The sequence below is a fragment of the Pelobates fuscus genome, chromosome 6 (genome assembly GCF_036172605.1).
Source record: "Pelobates fuscus isolate aPelFus1 chromosome 6, aPelFus1.pri, whole genome shotgun sequence".
Taxonomy (NCBI): domain Eukaryota; kingdom Metazoa; phylum Chordata; class Amphibia; order Anura; family Pelobatidae; genus Pelobates; species Pelobates fuscus.
The window spans coordinates 231897907-231920125 of NC_086322.1; the positions used below are offsets into that span (position 1 = coordinate 231897907).

The following is a 22219-nucleotide window of genomic DNA, read 5'->3' on the forward strand; positions in this document are numbered from 1 at the left end:
AATGGTGGATATTGATAAAGCAATAACAGATTGAGGATAATATGTACTAATATGTAAGTCAAAAGACTGGGGCACTCATATGAAAAAGAAATACAATAGAATAGAGTATATTTTGAGACAGAAGAAGGAGATGAGGTGGATTTAAGAAAGGACATGGAGATGTGTGAAAGAGGGGGGCATGAGATGGAGGGTATGGGAGGATTGGGAGCTGTGAGAGGAAAGGGAAATTTAAATGTATCAATGGAGAGTACTTTGATATGGAGAGAATGAGAAGTTGAAATCAATAGGTAGTCTGAGATGCAGGAAGTACAAGGGGATAGATAGAGAAGAAGGAACTTAAGGTGGAGGAGTTTCTTATGGAAGGTATGCAGTATAGATAATCTGAGATGCAGGAAGTGCAGGTGAAGAAAACCAAATTAATTGAAGTGGATCTAATGAGTACTGTAGAGGGGAATTAAAGAGACACTTCAGGCACTGTAACCTCTTCACTGAAGAAGTCCCTGGCGTCATTCTGCTGTTCAATTTCAAACCATTTTTGAATGGTTTAATGCTAAACGGGAGTTCTCAGTAGCCCAGTCCCTTAGTGCTGCTTGGGCTCATGAAGAAGCATTAGCCTGAGTATCAATGAGCAGCTGTGATCGGCTGCGAGTGCCAGCTGACTGATTTTAGCCTATCACAGCTGCCCATTGCTGTGAATTGGCATGACTAAAGCAGCCTTAGCCATACCGCTAGTTGGAGCTAGGCTGTGGTTGGTTGAGGACCCTCATTCAGAGTTAAACCATTCAAACAACAGTTTAACACTAAATGGAGGGATTACGTGAGGGGACTTGTTTAGTCACTATAATTACCTCAGTGAGATGCAATCTTTATAATGCCGAGAATGTAACATAATAATTATTATAATAATAATAATTTAAAAAAAAGAACACACTAACTTTAAATAACATTATATTGAGTAAAACTAGGATCTGAGAGAAAGGGGACTTAAGTTAAACAAAATAAATGCCTTTGGAGATGCCAGTGGCAATCCGTTAATAACATAAATTATTGGGTCACAAATGTTGAGATATATAGAGTGTGAAATAAATATTTAATGCAAAAACAAATTCTCTCTTAACCTATAACTTCCTTGTATATATTTAAGGGGAGCTTTACGAGTGGACGTACGACTGCAGAGTTTGGGAATTGATCAGTGTGCTCAAGGGTCCAAGTGGTTTGCCAACACCCACAATTGTGATGAGAACAGTACACAGGTAAATAAGGTCTGCCATCGATTCACGTTCGTCGTGTGTTTTACACTAACACTCTCATCCTCATAACATTATGGACACTATAGTGTCATATTCTAAAAAGTGGTTCAAAGTTCGAAAAGTGGGTCAGTCACCATGGAAACCAAGAGAATCAACAAGAATATTCCACTGGGGATTATTCAACCTTTACAAATTTGCACCACTTTTCAGATCACAACACTTTTCATATGTATTTCAGTAGATTCTATCGTATAGTTCTTTTTTGTTTTAAAAAAACCTTACACAATCTTGTGCTCTGCTGACTGGGAATTCGTGAGTACTTTGTGTGTGTTGTGCAGATATAGATGTCACAGATTTTCTACTTGTGATGTGAACACATGGCTATGATGTGTAGTAGATGTATGTCATACTGGCGGCTACATGTAGTTACTTTCTTCTGAGCTGCGTGTCCCCCCATTCAGTGCATATCGGATGAAAGAAACGGCTCCATCCTGGGCAGGTACAGATGCGTGTGCCAGCCTGGCTATTACAGGACACAGCATGAGGGTAATGTAACAATGTGTGCAATTATTTCTCTGTGTTAGTACATAGGTCTGATTTACTAGTGTGCACAAATATTTATATACATTAATATGTATTTAAATTTACATGTAAATGTATATATGTGGTGGTGATCAGTATTGTTACGTATTTGCCCTGTTCATAGATTTAGTTTGTGTTTGTATATGTATATATATATATATATATATGTGTGTGTGTGTGTTTGGTCATAGCTCTACATGTTCTTTTAATCTATCTGTACGTAAAAATATCACACAGGATCAGGCAGTTCATACCAAGGGGTAACAGCCTGTCAACGCTGCAGTGAGGGCTGTGCCACATGTGTGGATGGTTCGCCGTGTCTTGTACAGGAGGACTGGGCCCTCCGTGTCACAGTGCTGTCACTACAAGCAGCAGGAATGTTAGGGGTCTTTCTAAGCATGCTGGTGGCCTACCATTTTCGGGAGAGCAAAGTGAGTAAACATATTTAAAGCCACAAGCAATAAAATGGCATCACTACTTCTGTACTACACTTAGTCACAATACAACAATGTACTGTGTTATAGCTCAGCAGTAAAACAATATACAACTAAACCCCTAACAAACTAACACACACCTCTTCAGTCCTTGGCCTTCTTCAGCTAACTCTCCCTTTCTCTTACAAACACGTAAAGGGTTATTCAATAAAGTGTCACTGTCTAGGAAGTCAAAATGAGTTTTACATTTTTCAAATATATTTTTTCAAATATTCTCCAAGTCAGCATTGTTTTCATTTCACCTCATTTTTGCCTAAAATGTGAAATTCATTTTGAATTCCTTACAATTTATGCTTTAGTCAATAACCCTATCTCACATACTGATTTATTATTTTGCTTGCCCTTTTAGAGAATTCGTGCCTCAGGACTTCTTCTTCTAGAGACAATCTTGTTTGGGTCACTGCTTCTCTACTTTCCGGTAAGTAATCCCCTACAATTACAGGATTATTCTATAAACTGTGCAATCTCGGAAAATTACAACAGAATTGCACTTTTTCTGATAAAATAGCCAAATTGGAAACATTCAATTCTGCTTTTTTGGCTTATAGCATTCCCTTGTCATCTCACCATAGTCTCGTTGGAGTAAATAAACACTTCAGCACTTTTTTTCCCAAGTGGACCAGCAGTTAAAATGAAACTATCACTTTTATGAAAATGTTGACACTAATTAAAGCATTAAATATCAACTTTAACCTTTTCCATGCGATGCTTCATGTTTTTTTATTTATATTTAAAGAGATACTATATTGCCCTCTCCCTTGCTCCCCCTCGCCATGGTAAATAAAGGGTTAAAAATATTTTGTTTACTTACCTGATCCCAGCACCGATGTCCCTTGGCGCTTGGTCGCAGCACAGCCACTTCCAACGTCACTCGTATGTGACGTGCGCAATTGGCCATCCCCATAGGGAAGCACTGAAACAAATCTTACCTATGGGGAAATAGCTGACACTGAATGTCCTCATGTAGAGTGTGAGGACATCCATCATCAGTTAGTGGACCAAAAGTTTGGTAACATTCCAGAAATATCTCTAGTGGCTGTCTGGTAGATGGCCATCAGAGGCCGTCTTAGTGCTGCAATCTAAAAATTGCAGTTTTTCTAAAACTGTAATGTTTTACATTGCAGCACTAAGTGCAATAGGGACATTGCACACAGACCATTTCAATGAGCTGAAGTAGCCTGGATGCCTATAGAGTCCCTTTAAAGATTTAGCAAATTACAAAACAATCCAGGTTAATGGAGGCAGAGCCAGAGTATGTATTATAAATGAGGAGAATTTTTTTTTTTTCCATTTCTAATTTTTTCTGTATGCTGACTACCAGGTGTACAGTTCAGAGCTTATGGCAATGATTGACATTTAGAAACATAGAATGAGACGGAAGATAAGAACCATTCGGCCTATCTAGTCTGCCCAATTTTTTTTCTAAATACTTTTTAGTCCCTGGCCTTATCTTATAGTTAGGATAGCCTTATGCCTATCCCACGCATGCTTAAACTCCCTCACTGTGTTAACCTCTACCACTTCAGCTGGAAGGGTATTCCATGCATCCACTACCCTCTCAGTAAAGTAATATTATTTTTAAACCTTTGCCCCTCTTATTTAAGACTATGTCCTCTAGTTGTGATAGTTTTGCTTCTTTTAAATATAGTCTCCTCCGTTACTGTGTTCATTCCCTTGTATGTATTTAAATAAGTATGCGAATCTGCTTGTCAGGGGGAACCCTTGACCAAGCAGTGCTAAGAATTGTCAAGAATTGTGTCACTTAACACCAGTAAGATATCACTAGTAACGTAATATGGTGTCACTGTATTATGGCTACATTTTTTCCGTGGATATTTAGTGACACCATATTACATTACTAGTGCTATCTTTCTGGTGTCAAGTGATACACTTCTTGACAATTCTTAGCACTGCTTAGTAGAGGGTTCCCCCTAACAAGCAGATTAGCATACTTACCAATATATGCAGTTCATAACTCAATGCAGGAAGGATGCAGGTCAGGTAGATATATTATCTCCATTGGATGAGGCCTTTTTTAGTGACAAGGCAGCAATTGGTTTTAGACATTTAGTAGGTGTAATGGGCAGGTAGGGAATTGGGAGATTTTACCCCCATAGGGTCTTTATTTATTTTTTAACTATTTAATGTGGGACATGGCTAGCAAGTGCTGGCCAGCAGCCTCATAATTAACCCTCGGCCCACCAAGTGTTTTTAACTATTGCCTGCTGTATGTTAGCGCGGCCTGCAGGCAAATAGTTTGGATTTTTAAAATTACAGTCTTCAATTTGAAGCATTTGGATCTGGCGGCATCTGAACCAAATTCACAGCTCTTTCAGGCCTAAATTTCAAAACCTGGACATTGTTGAACTTCGTGAACAATGTCCAGATTTTGCAGTCTGAATGTGGTTCATACTTTAGTGAATAACCCAGATAATCTTGATTACAAATAAACAAGTTAGTGGGCTCACTAGAAAATGGCAAAGACATGAATAAAGATTACACTATGCAAACCTTTTTATTTCACTGTGCACAGCTATACAGTTGAACAGTGGTAGCAAGAGCATCATAACACATGGTGAACAGTTGTATTGCACAATGTTATAGTTTTATATAGCCAGGTTAGGCAGACATGTACAAACTCAAGGCAATAGCTCTAGAAGAAGAAACAACATGAAGGCGAACATGTTAACAAGCAGTAAGAATATAGTTGTAGACAACTATACATAAACATAATGCATGGTTAAGCTTAGTCGAAGAGTGAGGAACATTTTTAATAACTGCAACTTGCTCCCAGCACACAATTAAAAAATACAGACTCCTACCACAATGACCACTTCAAATCACTGAAGTGGTCATGGTGGTTGGAGTAACCCTTTAACAAAATTTCCACAGTTTCATTTACGCTTTTCTGCAATCATCCATAACCCGTAGACCATTTGCAGAGAGACCCAGGCATCTAACAAACAATACTTCCCATCCATCATAACTCCTAATTCTGTTGGTGCTAGTCCCAAGTCAGCAGTAACTGGTGCACACATTCATGGCACAGACCTGTTCCATTGCTCCCTTTTAGCCAAAAAGTAAAACTGTCATGTGGGAAGGTGAAAGGGAAAGGTTGATGGTGTGAACTGAGGATTTCTAACAGTGAGAAGCTGAAGGTCTAGGTCTGACATGGAGAAAACCGGTGAATAGAGTTGAGGGTCTAACATGGAGAGAGAACAAGAGGTTGAAGATCTCACACAGGAAAAGTTATTGATGATAGAAAAGTTGATAAATTCTGACATGGAGAAACCAACAGAAGGCTGAAAGGCTGACATGGCAAGTAAAAAACTAGTAGAAAATATGAAAGGTGAACATTGTAGATATCACACAGAGTGAATTGGCTAGTTGAAGGTTTGACAAGGGAATAGCTAACAATGAGGTTTAACGTCGGATAGGAGAGACTGAAAGGATGAGTTGAAATAGAAACATGCCAACATTGTGAAATATTCTTCACAACAAACTGTCTGGCAAATAGGATCAGTTGCTAGAATGTTGGAGTGAATTATGAACAATTTGTAAGGATTGTCTTGGGAGAACATCACGGCTTTTATTACCCCTAATTTTAGGGGACGTTTCACTACTCTCATAAACTCTTTGCAGGTATTCATCCTCTACTTCAAGCCAAGTATTTTCCGCTGCATGGCTCTGCGCTGGGTGCGTCTCTTAGGATTCTGCATTGTATATGGGACCATTGTTCTAAAACTGTACAGGCAAGAGCATCCTATATTTCTCTCCTTTTTTCAATATACGTGATTACAGAACACACATGTATTCAGATAATACTAACACACGGTACTGGTGTTGCTCTAACTCTCTGCAGGGTAATGAAGGTGTTCATTTCTAGGACTGCACAGCGTGTCCCATACATGACAAGTATGCGTTTGCTGCGCATGTTGTCTGTCATTGTGTTGTTTTGCATCTGGTTCCTGGTGGGATGGACTTTGGGGATGCTTGAGAATCTACAGAGAGGTGTTCCCATGGTAATCCGTTCACAGACACGCGAGGGGCTTGTTTTTTACACATGTGACCATGACCGCTGGGATTACATGATGTCTCTGGGTAAGGCCACTTTGTATGTCTTTTTACCATTTAATCTTTGACTAATAAATAGGTTGTGATGGCTGACACCTTTGGGCTACCCCATTTGACATTAAATGAGAGACACGGTGTGTCAGAATGTCTGGTGTCCAATCTGAAGATGACATTATGTGAGATGCTGAGGTAAACACATGCCTTCCAACATTTTATATGGACAAAATGGAACACTTCCATTTTAGGTGTGGCCTGAATTTCAAAATCTGGACATTGTTGAACTTCGTGAACAATGTCCAGATTTTGCAGTCTGAATAGGCTTATGAGAAATTGTACTTGAGTTACTATTAACAATTTATGTAACTAAAATGTAGTTACGAACAAAAGTGAAATATTGAAAGATAAAGGACACTATATACTGTCTAAATATTTTTTTTATAAACCATGAACGAAAAAGTGAAAAGTTTTAATTTTGTAAATTTATTGAATTTTTAGATTTGTCTGCAAAGCAATCTATAAACAAAAAATGTTCATATGCTAGCAACACATCCCTTGCTTCACATAAATATTATGCTAATATTGTTCAATAACAAAGTGCTTGGTAGCAGGGTCGCCATCAGAAATGTTGGATCCCCTAACACAGTTCAAGGTCTGGGCTCCGAGGGCCCGCCTCCAAATCCCACACAGGAATACACACACAGACACAAACACATGTACTAATACAAAAGGACACAGATACACACACACTGACACACATACATACTAACAGACACACATACTGAAACAGACATACATACACACACTCACACAGGCATACATACTGACACACACATGCTGAAAAAGACATAAACACATATACAGACACACACACACACACACATACATACATACATACATACTGACAGACATATAGACAGACATACATACTGACATACATACATACAGACATCATACATACTGACACACATACACAAACACAGACAGACATACATACTGACATACATACAGATATACATACTGACAGACATACATACATACTGACATACATATTGGCACGCATACATACATACTGACATACATACACAGACATACATATACACATGCATCTCATTTTTCACCCATCCTCCTGTTTCTTACCTTTACATTGCAGGAGGGTGGCTGGGGCTGATGGGAGTTGGCTGGCTATCTCTCTTTATGGCCTCCACTCCACGCGGAGTGAGTTGGGAGGAAGTGACCTGCTGTCACTTCCTCCCAGCAGTACATGGGGCTGCATTTTTTTTTTAAAGGGGCCTGGTCGCGCTATTACACGGCCACAGTGCTGACCGGGCCCCTGAAGATATAGGGCCCATCGGGTGGCCCTCAATGCTTTGGCCACCTGATGGGCTCCATCACTGTGCAGGCGCTGGTGCAACTGCACCTGTGGCAGTTCCACCGCTACACATGGGTCCCGGGCCCCCCAGGCCTGTGACAAATGGCATGGTTGTCACCACCTGATGGTGGCCCTGCTTGGTAGTGAAGGTGTTAATAAAAATGAATGTGAGCATTATTGCTGTTGAGCTCTTCTTTAAATTCATATACATCGAGAATGATGAGCTCCTAAAAAAAAAAAGACATTAGGACCGAAAAGAGGGACAGAGGGATTTGTGCTCAAAATTGGGGCCCTCCTAAACAGGAACACTTGGGAGGCATGGAAACAGTAACATGCACATAGGAGACCTAATTCTGTAGTATTTTTTTGTTCCTAGCTGAGCTCCTCTTTCTGTTCTGGGGCTGTTTCTTGTGTTATGGAGCTCGTTCAGTTCCTTCTGCTTTCCATGAGCCACGCTATATGGGTCTTGCAGTGTACAACGAGATGCTTGTTTCAGCAGCATTCCATGTGCTTAGGTAAGGCCCAAGGTCACTCATTGTAATGATATTAATGTTATAAAACCAGCTTAGAGACAAACATGGTTTTTCACTAAAGGAAGAATTCAAAGTGAATTTAAAATTTAAGACCATAGTAGCCACACTGGAGGCATAGCTGACTAGAATGTTTCAGCTTTTGATCTTAATTTTGAATTCACACTTTAGTGAATAACCATAAAAGTTAATCATTGGAACACAGTTCAATCCATGACTTGTATTCATCAAGTATGTGACCAGGCAGACATGTCCACAATACTAATTTATAAACTGTCTCCACTATAGATTTGTTATGGTCTCTTCACTACATCCAGACTGGGCACTGCTCCTTTTTTTCATCCACACACATGGAACGGTCACTATGACGCTCATTCTACTTTTGGTACCCAAGGTAAATCCTCCCTAAATTACTTTTAGACACATGCGAACTTGTGTGACTTCCAGGAACCTGACCACACTGTGAATGGTTGTTTCAGTTCTTGCATGCAGGGGGCCCTCCACGTGAAGAGATAGCAGCTGAGGTGTACGAGGATGAGCTGGACCTACGACGTTCACGTTCTAACCTGAACAGCAGCATCACCTCTGCATGGAGTGAACACAGCTTGGACCCCGATGACATCCGGGTAAGAACATGAACATGAATTGCACACATCAGAGATACCTTACCTTAAATATACAGCAGAAAATAAATCTAGCACAAAAAATTACAATAACATAGTAACATACGCCTTATGAAAGGACCCTAAGAATAATATAACAATACCACTATGGTGAAATATAAATTGACTGGCAACCAATGCGTATCAGAGTAATCTCCTTATGAGTTTCATGACTAATAATTGTCCAACAGCTCTTGCACCTATAAAAAAAAATAGGTTATACCTAGAACTTTAATTAGGTACCTCTAAGTGTGATATGAGTTTGTTGATGCAACTCAGTAAGCAGAATATCACGAGTAGTTTGATGTACATCATCTACAAAAATGATACATGTCTTCTCTCACTTTTAGCACTATAACCACAGTGTACTGCAGTGTTCCTTCAAACATTGCAACTTGACTAATGCAGAACCATAGCAGATATACTTTCATACATAGACATGTTATATCAAATAACACCTATGTTTGAAAAGTCAATGGATTTAAATTATTGGAGAGAATCATAATGCTTTTAAACAAAATACTTGAGCTCAGTATTTCACAAATGTGTATTACTTACTATAGGCACCCAGACCACATCATCCTACTGAAGTGGTCTGGGTGCAGTGTCCCTGTCCCCCTTAGTTCTGCAATGTGAGAAACTGCGGTGTTTACATTGCAGGACTAAGACTGCCTCTAGAGCCACTAAAGGCGCTTCCTAGATTCTCACAGAATCTGACTCCCTTAACCCCTTAAGGACACGTGTGACATGTCATGATTCCCTTTTATTCCAGAAGATTGGTCCTTAAGGGGTTAAACGACGCTGGATGTCCTCACGTTTTGAATGAGGACATCCAGCGTCAGTGAAATCCCATAGGAAAGCACTGATTCCTCCCTCCTCGTCTAATGACATCGGAAGTGGCGGAGCACAACCAGCAAATTAGGTAAGTAAATGAAAGTTGTTGTTTTTTTAACACTACGTGCCAGAGGGGGAGGCTGTGAGGGTGGGACCAAAGGGCATTATAGTGTTAGGAATACAACTTTGCATTCCTAATACTATAGATTGCCTTTAAACTTTGACTGCACTATGTAGGATAACTAACTGAATAAGAAGTACATGTGGGCTATACTTGATCAGTCTGACCTGGCTACATCTCCTTTATACAGGATGAACTGAAAAAGCTTTATGCACAATTGGAAGTTCATAAAACAAAGAAGATGACCCACAACAATCCACACCTTCAGAAGAAGAGGAGTTCCCGTAGAGGACTAGGCCGCTCTATTATACGTCGCATCACTGAGATTCCAGATTCTGTTACACGGCAATGTGGGCGTGATGAAAAAGAGGGCTCTCCTGGTTCTAGTGGAGGACAGAGGAAAAGACAGCAAGACAGTGGCAGTGTTAAACTCCGCGAGGAATCTCTAAGACAAAGAGTCCTTTCACTGCGCAAGTCACACAGCACATATGATCACATGCAAGAGTCTAAGGATAGTGGCTCTGTCTCTCCTCGGCTGGAGAGCTCAGCAAGGGATGCCTCCCTGCGAGACTCCCTGATGAGACGTAACCTTGCCAAAAATGTGTCACTGCGTTCTCGTGGTGACTCTCTTCGCCAAGCCCCTTTGGTCTGCAAATCCCTTAGTGCCCACAATTTAATGACAGACAAGAAATCTCTAATGGTGCGTCCAGGTGTTTTACAAAAATCTCACAGCATGATAGGGAGTTCTCATGGAAAAGGCCCACTCACAGGAACCTCAGAAAGCTCCACAGAAAAGGTCACAGAAGGCAGTAGGAACCCGCTTCTAGGAGGTAATTTTGACAAAGCAGAGGTATGCCCGTGGGAGCTACAGGAGCTCCCCTCTTCTGCTGAAAGTCGGGGTCAGAAGCATGTGACTTATGCACCTGGAAAATGCAGCAGTGTGGACACCTCACACGCCTCAGGAAAGCCACATGTCTCTAGGGGGAAAAAATGTGAAATGAGTGGTAAACATCAAAGCTTGGGAAGCAAAGAGGATCTCAGGAATGAAAATGAACAAGACCACATACATGAGCATGTGCAGGAAGATAATCACCAGAAACCAGAGAACCCCTTACCTATCACAGTGAGACCTGGGGCTGCCCAAGTTCAACAACGGAATGCAGAGGAACAGGGAAACAAAGGACAGAGTTCTGAACCTTCAGGTATAGCTGGGAAGAGTCCAGAGCAAGGAAAGTCCACAAGACCACTGAACAAAAATACACTAAAAAGTATAGTTTTAGCAGTTAGAGCATTTAAAGGGTCAGCTCCAGGAAGAGAACTAAAGGAGAGAGAGAAACAGACTACAGAAGACATTGGTAAAAAGCAAGAAGTAAATATTTGCACACAGGATGGAGAATCTAGCACAAACGTGGATAATAAGTTGAACACTAATGTCCTCGATTTAGCAGAAAACAAGGACTTGTCTTTCTCCTCAACACATGGAGAATGTTTCTTGAAAATGAAACGGGATCAAAAGGATAATACCTCTTCTTCTAAAACATCCAAGCAGACTCCACAGTCAACCAGGTTAGAGAGGATGAGCCAGCTACGGGAAGCTGTTTGCCCCTGGGAAAGCATGGAAGGACCACATGATACACCACATAAGTCAAACAGCATAGAAAGCAGAAGAAGTGAAATTTGTCCATGGGAAAGCACAGATAGTGAGGGTCCAGGAGGTCCTCTCAGTCAATCAGGAAGTAACCTATCCTTTCATAGTCCTCAAATTGCAGGAAAAAACAATGGGGAAGTGTGGGAGGGTGAAGATAAGAATTTGAGAGCACAAATCTGCCCATGGGAAGGTGAAGAAGTAAAAGGACTCAGAGCAGATATCTGTCCTTGGGAAGTGAATGATAGTGAGGAACTAAGAGCAAAGATATGCCCCTGGGAGACAGGTGAAGTGGAAGAATCCTCTAAAGGAGCCCTGAGTGGGCGAAACCTAGTAGTCAAACTAGAAGAATTGGGAAGGCAGAGAGATGCAGTGTGCCCATGGGAAAGTGAGGAGTCAGGAGGTTCCCCTGGGCCTCTCAGCCAGTCACACAGTAAAACATTTGATGGGGGGCCTATTCAGTCTAAAACATCTGATAGTTTAGATCTGGAGGCACGACGGGGAGAGATCTGCCCTTGGGAGAGTCTGGACTCTGAAGGGACTCCGACAACACTGAGTCAATCCCAGAGCCATAGCTGGGACCATGCAACCAAGATCCAGGTGGAATCAAGTCCTTGGGAAGTACCTCAGAGCAACAAGCCAGGCCACAGTCGACTTTACAAGTCCCAAAGTAAGCAGGATTCTGTGTGTAGCGTGTCAAGTGAAGAGCCAAGGCCACTGTCCAAAATCATGAGTAAGAGTGAGGGACGAATGGGTGACCTGTACCCCTCAGTAAATCCTACACAGCAAGGGAAACGCTTGCACCACTCTCTACGAATACAACACAGGGGACTTGCTGAAGAACAGGTGGACTGCACCACAAACCAGCAAGGGACTAATGTACATGATACGGCTACAACCAGTGAAAATGCCACCTGCAATCTGTCTGAAATCTGTCCCTGGGAGGTGCAGAATCAGCCGTTGGCAACCATAGAAAACCAGTCCACCTCCAGTAAAGCAGATGTCTGTCCATGGGACTTCCAATAATAGGTATTCATGTCAATGAATTGGTAGACTGATGTTGGATGCAATGTGTGTACATATTGTTGGCTTATGAGAGAGACAATTCAAGGATAATGTTGATATCAAGCGGGATATGCGGGATGTGCATTCAATAGGGAAAGGTCAGATAAATGACTATTCTGCTCTCAAAAATAATCAAGTTTCATGGTAGAAATTGAACCTTTACCTGTACCTGAACCATAAATAATAAATCCTCCTTTCTTTTCAGTGCTGGAAGTGTTTACATTTAGTAGGCAAAGCATGCATCATTAAAAACTATCAAGCTGCTACAACAATGAGAAACTCAATTTAACAAAAATGGTACAATAATATGTATTGGTGTGAAGTAGGAACTATAGAGAATGTGGGTTGGTAAAATAGTCTACAGCCTAGAGTCTACTAGATTTGGGTTTTTCAAGGTCAGTTGTCTAGGCCCTAGACAATTGACATTGAAATGCCCAAATCTAGTACATGCGTGTCAGCGTGTGTCACAGTGCCAAATTGACAGGACTTGAGGATAACCAGGAATATTAACTTAAACTGTTGTCATTAATGGTAAATTTTCAGGCTGGACAAAAGTGGTAAGTGGTGTCCCTCAGGGTTCTGTTTTGGGACCGCTTCTATTTAACATATTTATAAATGATCTTGAAATAGGCATTGAAAGCCATGTATCAGTGTTTGCAGATGACACAAAACTTTGTAAAGTAATAAAATGTGAGCAGGATATTGCTTTGCTGCAGAGGGATTTGGATAGATTGGGGGACTGGTCACTAATATGCAAAGTTATGCACTTCTGGGTTAAGAATGCACAAGCAATTTACACCCTAAATGGTAGTGAATTAGGGATAATCACACACGAGAAGGATTTGGGAATTGTTATAGACAACAAATTAAACAGAAATATGCAATGACAATCTGCAGTTGCTAAGGCCAGTAAGATTTTGTCATGTATAAATAGGGGCATAAATTCTCGGGATGAAAATATAATTTTGCCTCTTTAAAAATTGCTGGTAAGACCACACCTTGAATATGCTGTGCAATTTTGGGCACCTGTTCTAAAGAAAGATATCTTGGCACTAGAAAAAGTGCAGAGACGAGCTACAAAATTGATAAAAGGAATAGAGCATTTTAGTTACGAAGAAAGGTTAAAATTTCTTTAGTTTGGAAAAACGGCGCCTGAGAGGGGATATGATAACATTATACAAATATATTCGGGGCCAGTACAAACCTTTATCTGGAAATCTATTCATAAACAGAGCTATACATAGGACACGAGGTCACACATTTAGGCTGGAAGAAAGGAGATTTCATCTAAGGCAAAGAAAAGGTTTTTTTACAGTAAGAGCAATAAGGATATGGAATTCTTTGCCTGAAGAGCTGGTTTTGTCAGAGTCTATACAGATGTTTAAACTGCAATTGGATAAATACTTGCAAAAACATAACATACAGGGATATCATTTCTAATTAGTGGGGTAATAGCTGCTTGATCCAAGGAGACATCTGACTGCTATTTTGGGGTCAAGAAGAAATTTTTTCCTAGTTTGTTGCAAAATTGGAAGCACTTCAGACTAGGTTTTTTGCCTTCTTTTGGATCAACAGCAAAAACATATGTGAGGAAGGCTGAACTTGATGGACGCAAGTCTCTTTTCAGCTATGTAACCTTACATACAGACTTGTTCATACTAAATATATGATATGCATTTGGAATTGTTTGTCAATACCAGTTGTTTTAAATCCATTACTCCTGCAGAGTAATGGTCCAGGTTTTATCATTATCGTCATTGCAGGAACTGGAAAAAGCCCAGGATTCCTGACTCTTGGTGTGCCTTGTGGAATAAATTTGGAACTACTGGTCTAGACTCCACCTTTTATTTCACAAGGATAATCCACAGAAAGAAAACAATTTTGCTTTATGGTGGAAACTCCACCTTAAAAGTGGTAGACGAAAATATTTATGGCAAAAAAATATTTAATTATAATAAGACAAAAAGGAAACAAAGCACTTTTAATAGAACAGTGTTGGGCGGGTCCAGAATCCTTTGCGGATGCAGTATGTATCCCACTGTGGCTGGTAAAATTAATCCTAATTATGCAGTTCAAATATTGTTCATCAGAATGGTAAAGTCTTCATTTATGCCACTGCTGTTGCGGCGTTTCAGGCACCTCTTGAATTAAGTCCTCTACTTCTTCCCATGGCTGTAAGTTTGGTCCTGGCAACACCACGGTCTGCAATACAGAAAAATACAGTTTTCATTGGGCAACATAACCCATGTAATATTTCAGAAACATGTGTACCATTTTTTTCAGTTACCTTAACAATTGGCTCTTTTGGTGGAGACCAAGAAGGCACAATCTTCCCATGCATTCTCCATGTTCCATATGGGTTTGCCATATGACGCTCGAATACCACATACTCTAAAACATCTCTAGGCTCATCCTTTCCATACTGCACTCTCCCAAACCGATCATAGATAACCAGGCTCTGTTATACAAGTAAAAATAGAGGAAAAGGGTTAGCGCTAAAAACTAGGACGGGGTCACGTGACCGCGTAAGAAGGAGGCAGAGACAGAACACCGGTGCCGCAGAAAGATAAATTCATCAAAAAGCAATCCTTGGTGGGGATTATTCCACCTACGCTATCATCAAGGAGCAGTCAGCCTGCTCCACCCTTGTGAGTACCATTTCATTCATTTATTTTATATATTTATTATTTTATACAGAGAACACTATTGGTTGTGTCTTTTTATTCTCTTTGAGTGGCATTTTTCCTCTGAAGATAAGAATAAGCTGCAGTATATCCTACAAGCGGGGATCTAAACCGCTGTACGCGTTCCACACTAGAGCTAGCTATAGCTCTACCAAATGTGAGTGCTATACTTTTCTTACTTTATTTGTCACACTTTAGTGAATATATTACACTATTTTGGAAATTTGTTTTATCTTTTCATATTATTGGATTTACCTGTGAAAGGACGACGAGGACATCGTTCCCCATCCAGTATTATATATCCTACCTAAAGAAGATTTATCCAGCTAAGATTTTTACTTATTTTATTTGGACTTTCCCTTTTATCTGGACTATTTATTTATTCTTCTAGTGGCGCAGCTTTTAACTTCTATATTTTTTTTATTCTGTTATACAAGTGGTATTATGTGACAAAAAGTATACAATTACATATAAAGAGTCCACAAAAGAAGATATAAGAGTCATATATAAAAAAGTATTCTAATAGGGAGAGCACTAATTAAGTCTTATTAGTTGAACGATATTAAGAGATGGCAAGAAAATGATGGGATAAACTAGGAAAGGGTTTAAATTTTCCTTACTCATGAATTAAATTCTGAAAAGACATAATGCTCCAAGTTAGCACGTAAAGAGAACCAGTAATAAATACAGAATGGTCCATAGAATTAAACGGGTAAGGGATTTTGTGTCAAGTGCTAAAAAAATGCTAGGAAGTGAAGAAAATATATTGCTTGGAACAAAGAGGGACTAGATATATGCCCAGTTTATGAAAGAAGGAACATATTGGGGTTATGCTCTAAAAATGACACTTTTTATTGGTTTCCATGATGACTGGTTCACTTTTAGAACTACACAAAAACTACTCTTTGTATTGTGTCCATATGAAGTTCTACAGGAGGATATGGACTTCAAAATGATGACCAATACGGACTTCGACAGTGAGAGGACTCTTATACACAGTAAAGGTAGGAGAAAAGGTACTAAGCAGTGTCAGAGGAAATAAAAAGTCAATCTAAAAGTAAATTTTTGATGCTATCACTCACCTGTTTAGTGTGCATACGAACTGTCACCTGCCCATACAAGTTTCCCTTGGAGACCATATCAGGACAGCGAACCTGCACAACACGAGGAGGCTCCAGAGATTCAATAAACCTCCAGCGTATAGTACGATATCTATTGCCACGCACCATTTCCTGAGAAATCAAGGGGGAATTGCATTGATGTACAAAGGAGAAAAGGCACCAGTTGCAATATTTGTGGCAGGAAATTAAGAGAAACACAGGGAGGCGTACATAAATTCTGCCAATGATTATCTCATATCTGCATTCAACAGTACCCACCAAACGCCTTGCTTGCAGAAATCTTTAATCATAAAAAGGTGCGTGTAAAAACTTGAGCATGAAGTTCATAAGCGTATGGTGGGTACAGGTGCATAATTTCCATCTGTAACAACATTTATGCATATTAATTTTTTCTTTTGAATTATAGTTTTGTGGCAAATTTTTCAAAGCTATTAAAATATCCATAAAATACACAATCACAAAGCCAACATAAAGAACCCTATATGGCAAATTACAATGGAAAGAAAAACACTATAAGGGAGAGACATCTCGTGCCTGTAACCATGGACTGTCTCACAGTTAAAGCACAGCTGCCAAATGCCTAAGAAAGTATCTTTTTGTCATCTAGCTAGGCTGTTTTTTTTTTTTTTTTAAACTCCTGCCAAGAGGTGGGAAGCTCTTGCAATATGTGTAGTGGGTGGAAACACAGAGTGAGCTTATCTTCATTGCATTTTAAATTCAGTTATTTTATTCACATATTTTATGTAATATAGGGTTTAAAATTTCAAGTGATACACTACTACCCAAGTTACTCACCACTGCAAGCATGGTGGGTCCATGTGACACTTAACAGGGGTGAATATTTACTCGCCAATGTCTAGCAACAAATTGAAATGTTGATCCTTTGTCATAAAGTATTTGTATTTTGAATGAATGATATGAGGTCATTACTGATGTCAGTTGTGCATGACCTCTGCAGAGTAAGGGTGTCAAACATACGACCCCTCTAGACATTTGTATAGGATGAGTGCAGTGGGGACACATATAAACTTTGTGTGCACACTGCCAACTGCTTGATTTATCTGTTGGGAGGAGCCTTCATTATATTAAGACCACTTGGCAGAGATAACACCCCAGGTGCTTGGGATATCAATAAAGCAATGTGATTCCTGTATTTCCTCAGTGCTTATTAAGTAAGCTAACCGAGTATTTCTCTGGTCAGTTTTCATCAATTTGTATAAGTGATGTGTGTCCTGGGAAACATGGTGGCACTGGCAGCACCAGCAGTGAGGTCATATGTTAGTGCCATGTTGCTTAAAAGCCTGCAACACAACGTAAAAGGGCAGTGATGGACAAAAATATGAGCGGTGAAATGTTCTCCCCCTCTCCATTGCACTATTAGTGATGAGGCCCCCTTCCTGTAAGTAAAAAGTAATATGTATGTAATAAATATACATATTTAAAAAAGGGAAAGACTGAAAAAGGGCTCATACACAACAATTATGTTATTCCAGGACTCCACAGTAATACAACTGTGTATTCAAAATACACTGTAAAATTCATTTTGCCATTAAATCTGTCCTTCAATTTATATTGCCATGTAAAATGTGTCTCTCCGTCACAAATTACTTTTACCAGTAGTGTCCAAATGGGAGGATGGGGCAGTACACTTTATGTGACAGGGTAGAAGAGTAGGCACACACTTTTCTCCCGTCAAGCTTTGTAACATTGTGAAATGGACACCTTTTACATCTCTCCTTACCTCCCCATTGTCCTCTTACTGATCTCTACATATCCTTTTCACCCTCTTTTCTGTCTCTCCTTTGCCCCTGTACAACTTTCAATACCCCAAATTACTCCTTGAGTGTGTTGCTTCATTCTCTTTTACCCCTCACCCACTTGTGTGTTTCCCACTGTGACCACACTTAGAAGGCTCTGGTTCCAAGCAGCAGTGTGAGTGTGGGGAGGGTGCAGGGACTGAATATCCTATCATATTCACTCTACATTCACCTTTCATACTAGGATCCTGGAGAGAAGGGGGTGCGGAAAGATACAATAAAAATTGAGAGGGTGCAGCAACAAATTTTATTTATTTTAATTTCAGAAGTGCTATTAAGCAGCTTCATCCCTTGTTCCATAGATCGTAGGTACACCTCAGTGTTTTACATTTAGGATCTAAAATTTGCCATGAGAATGACTATGACTATCAGTTCCATTGTATTTACTAGCACAATATTAATTATTATAATTAGTCATTATGTTAATTATTTGATTACTGCGCATGTGCTTGAGTGTTTTACTTACAGGATAGCATCTTTCTGTCACCAGTGTGTGCAATTTATGGCGGTCAAACCTGGACAAATTTAAAAAAAAAACACACTTATTTCAAATTTACTTTCTAGCATTCACAATGCTTCTTGTCTCAATGAGAGAAAATATAAATTATATAGGCACAATAGAGTATGCATATGTAATATACATAGCATGACAGCCTCTCATATATCAACAAACCGGTGTAGATTTTCATGTCTGCTTTTTTATTTAAAAAAAAGCCAGTATGCAATTAAAAGACAAGCGTTCAGAATAGCAGCATAATACATACACATTTGTAAGTTTCCTGCAGCTGTAAACAAACAATTGATCTATGATGCACATTTAACTTTTTGCAAAAACACATGAATCCGGTATAAAATAAACAAAACATGCATTGATTAGACACTTTTTTTTTTAAATTCCTTTAGTAAGACAACATGGGAGAGACACTGTGGTACAAATGGAACACCAAGGTGGATATGTTTATTGAAAAAGTAAAATGGTTCAAGTTACTTACTGATTCAGGCACTCATGTGCAGCAATGAATATTTCCTGTGCCTTCTCTGGAAAAGTCTTACTGCGAAATTCACTGTCATATTCTTTTATCTTCCGAATTCTGTGATCAAAAAATTGTAATTTCACTAGAAAGACACACTAAAGAATATATTACGATGTTGTTTTGTAGCAATGGTTGTTGGAAAAAAAGATATAGAATGCAGTGGAATTAAAGGACCACTATAGTGCCCTGAGGGTGCACCCACCCTCATGGACCCCTCCCGCCGGGCTGAAGAGGGAGGAAGGAGTTAAATCACTTATCTTTCTCCAGCGCCGGGCTCCCTCGGCGCTGGGGCCTCTCCTCCAATGTCATCAGCTGAATGTGCATGCGTGTCAAGAGCCCCGTATTCAGCCAGTCCATAGGAAAGCATTCTCAATGCTTTCTTATGGACGCTGGCATCTTCTCACTAGGAAAATCACAGTGAGAAGCGCGGAAGCGCCTCTAGCGGCTGTCAATGAGACAACCACTAGAGGCTGGATTAACCCATATGTAAACATAGCAGTTTTTCTGAAACTGCTATGTTTACAGCAGGCAGGATTAAACCTAGAGGGACCTGGCACCCTGAAGCTGAAGTGCTCTGGGTGCCTATGGTGGTCCTTTAAGACAGAGTGAGATGAGTGTGTGATTTATGCTATAGAATTAAGAATTGGTTGCAATTAACAGAAGTGGAATTAGGATGGAACAGGCTTGGGTTACAGTTTACGAAACATATGACTTGAATAGGTAATTCCAAAACTTACGCAAGCTGAGAAGCTGCATTCTTTTTGAGTTGCTCTGTTTTCTGCTTCAAACCTTCCCTGGAAAGTGTAGATAGACGAGCATCACCTTCAGGGGGCACATATGCTTCAAATATGCCAGCTAAAAGCAAAGAAGAATTAGTAATATTCCTTAAAAATAAATTCATACCACTCTGATCTATGAGAATCTGCAGGCCAAATATTTATAAAGCACTAGTTCTCTGCCAAGCTAAACACCCCCACCCCATAAATATCACAATGTGCTCCAAAAAAATAAAAATAAACATTTTTAGAGTTCGTACCCGTGCAGGAAATATTAATTGGGCGCTCTGGGATTTCATGAGGAGTCACCACACCAGCTGCCTTAGCCTTGTTCATCATGTCTGTCATAGTTTTATATTTGCTAGACACAGATGGTGGGATGAAATATCTTTTCTTGGTCCTGATGGGCAGGACAGTTGCAGGGGTGGCCAGCCTGGCTGGATTCAGAATGGCAATCATTCCCTGCAAATAGAGATAAACCCAAATTAGGAATGTTCTGACAAGACATAGCTTGTCCTCTGTCAAGAATAAACAAAGTTATATTATGTAAGTAATAAGTATATTATATTATGTCAGCAAATTATATATATTATGTCAGCATATTATATTATGTATATTATGTCATTATATTATATAAGCAATACGTATATTATATTATGTCAGCATATTATATTATGTAAGCAATAAGTATATTATATATGTCAGTATATTATATTATGTAAGCAATAAGTATATTATATATGTCAGTATATATTATGTACGCAATAAGTATATTATATATGTCAGTATATTATGTCAGTATATTATATTATGTATATGTCAGTAATAAGTATATTATATATATTATGTCAGTATATTATATTATGTCAGTAATAAGTATATTATATTATGTATATTATGTCAGTATATTATATATATTATATTATGTAAGTAATAAGTATATTATATATTATGTCAGTATATTATATTATGTAAGTAATAAGTATATTATATTATGTATATTATGTCAGTATATTATATTATGTATATTATGTCAGTATATTATATAAGTAATAAGTATATTATATATATATATATATATATATATAATGTCAGTATATTATATTATGTAAGTAATAAGTATATTATATTATATATTATGTCAGTATATTATATTATGTAAGTAATAAGTATATTATATTATACATATTATGTCAGTATATTATATTATGTAAGTAATAAGTATATTATATATATTATGTCAGTATATTATATTATGTATATTATGTCAGTATATTATATAAGTAATAATTATATTATATTATGTATATTATGTCAGTATCCTTTTAATTAAGGCAGTTGCATCTTGATAAGTATCAGACATTTTCTAACAGAAACATATTCGGTCTGTTCCATATGGTCTTTACTAATGATTAGCAAAACACTCATTGGCTCTGACAGATCAACAAACTAATGCTATATGTTCACATTCATGACTCCGCCTATCATTTACAACGCGTATCCTCGTACTCGCGCAGTATTCGGCTCTGATGTCACCGTGTACCGCCGATCACCTTTAATAAAAACACGTTAACATTCACCTGGTCACCGAGAGCTCGGAACATTCTGATGGAGGCCGCCATCTTGGCCGCGAAGAGTCTGCTGGGAGTGACAGGTATCACGTGATTAGATTCTCTCGTCAGAAGGGCAGAGAGTGGGCGTGGCTGTATTGTATACATGTCTGGGGATGCACAGGCTTTCAGAATGTCTGTAATGTGGAACCATAGAGTGTGTAATATACAGAACACAGAGTGTGTGTAATATACAGAACACAGAGTGTGTGTAATATACAGAACACAGAGTGTTTGTAATATAGTGTATCTGTAATAACATGAAGTCCATAATGTGTGTTATGCCGTCTGTTAACCCCTTAAGGACTGAGCCAAATGTACACATCGTCATCAAAACGTAAACAAAAACTTGAATTTGCGCTATTTGTCTATTCAACCGTAATTCACCTCTTTCATGTTAAGTGCACCCACACTTATTATATATCATTTTATTCAGGGGAAACAGGGCTTTCATTTAACATTAAGTATTTAGGTATGAAACATAATTTAATATGAATAAAATATTTAAAAATGGGAGAAAATAAGATTTTTTTTTTCTTTAGTTCTACGTG

General features: G+C 39.0%; 2 protein-coding genes across 2 annotated transcripts in view; one reads left to right on the top strand and one right to left on the bottom strand.

Annotated features, from left to right (window-relative positions):
• Positions 1-12830, top strand: part of GPR179 (G protein-coupled receptor 179) — a 28290-nt gene extending 15460 nt beyond the window's left edge. Inside the window, exons 2-11 of the mRNA XM_063458833.1 lie at positions 1145-1253; positions 1712-1796; positions 2070-2263; positions 2676-2744; positions 5969-6078; positions 6189-6427; positions 8146-8284; positions 8588-8693; positions 8779-8925; positions 10107-12830. Coding sequence (XP_063314903.1) covers positions 1145-1253; positions 1712-1796; positions 2070-2263; positions 2676-2744; positions 5969-6078; positions 6189-6427; positions 8146-8284; positions 8588-8693; positions 8779-8925; positions 10107-12587 — 3679 coding nt within the window. The 3' untranslated portion in view covers positions 12588-12830. The remainder of the gene's footprint in view (positions 1-1144; positions 1254-1711; positions 1797-2069; positions 2264-2675; positions 2745-5968; positions 6079-6188; positions 6428-8145; positions 8285-8587; positions 8694-8778; positions 8926-10106) is intronic.
• A 1723-nt stretch (positions 12831-14553) lies between these two features.
• On the bottom strand, positions 14554-21727 carry MRPL45 (mitochondrial ribosomal protein L45). Its single transcript, XM_063458835.1, has 8 exons — positions 21639-21727; positions 20319-20520; positions 20020-20137; positions 19241-19339; positions 18715-18763; positions 16393-16542; positions 14914-15084; positions 14554-14828 (listed from the first exon to the last, which is right to left on the bottom strand). Exons 1-8 carry the CDS (start codon positions 21678-21680, stop codon positions 14730-14732), a joined length of 930 nt encoding a protein of 309 aa, XP_063314905.1. The 5' UTR covers positions 21681-21727; the 3' UTR covers positions 14554-14729.
• Positions 21728-22219: the final 492 nt, after the last annotated feature.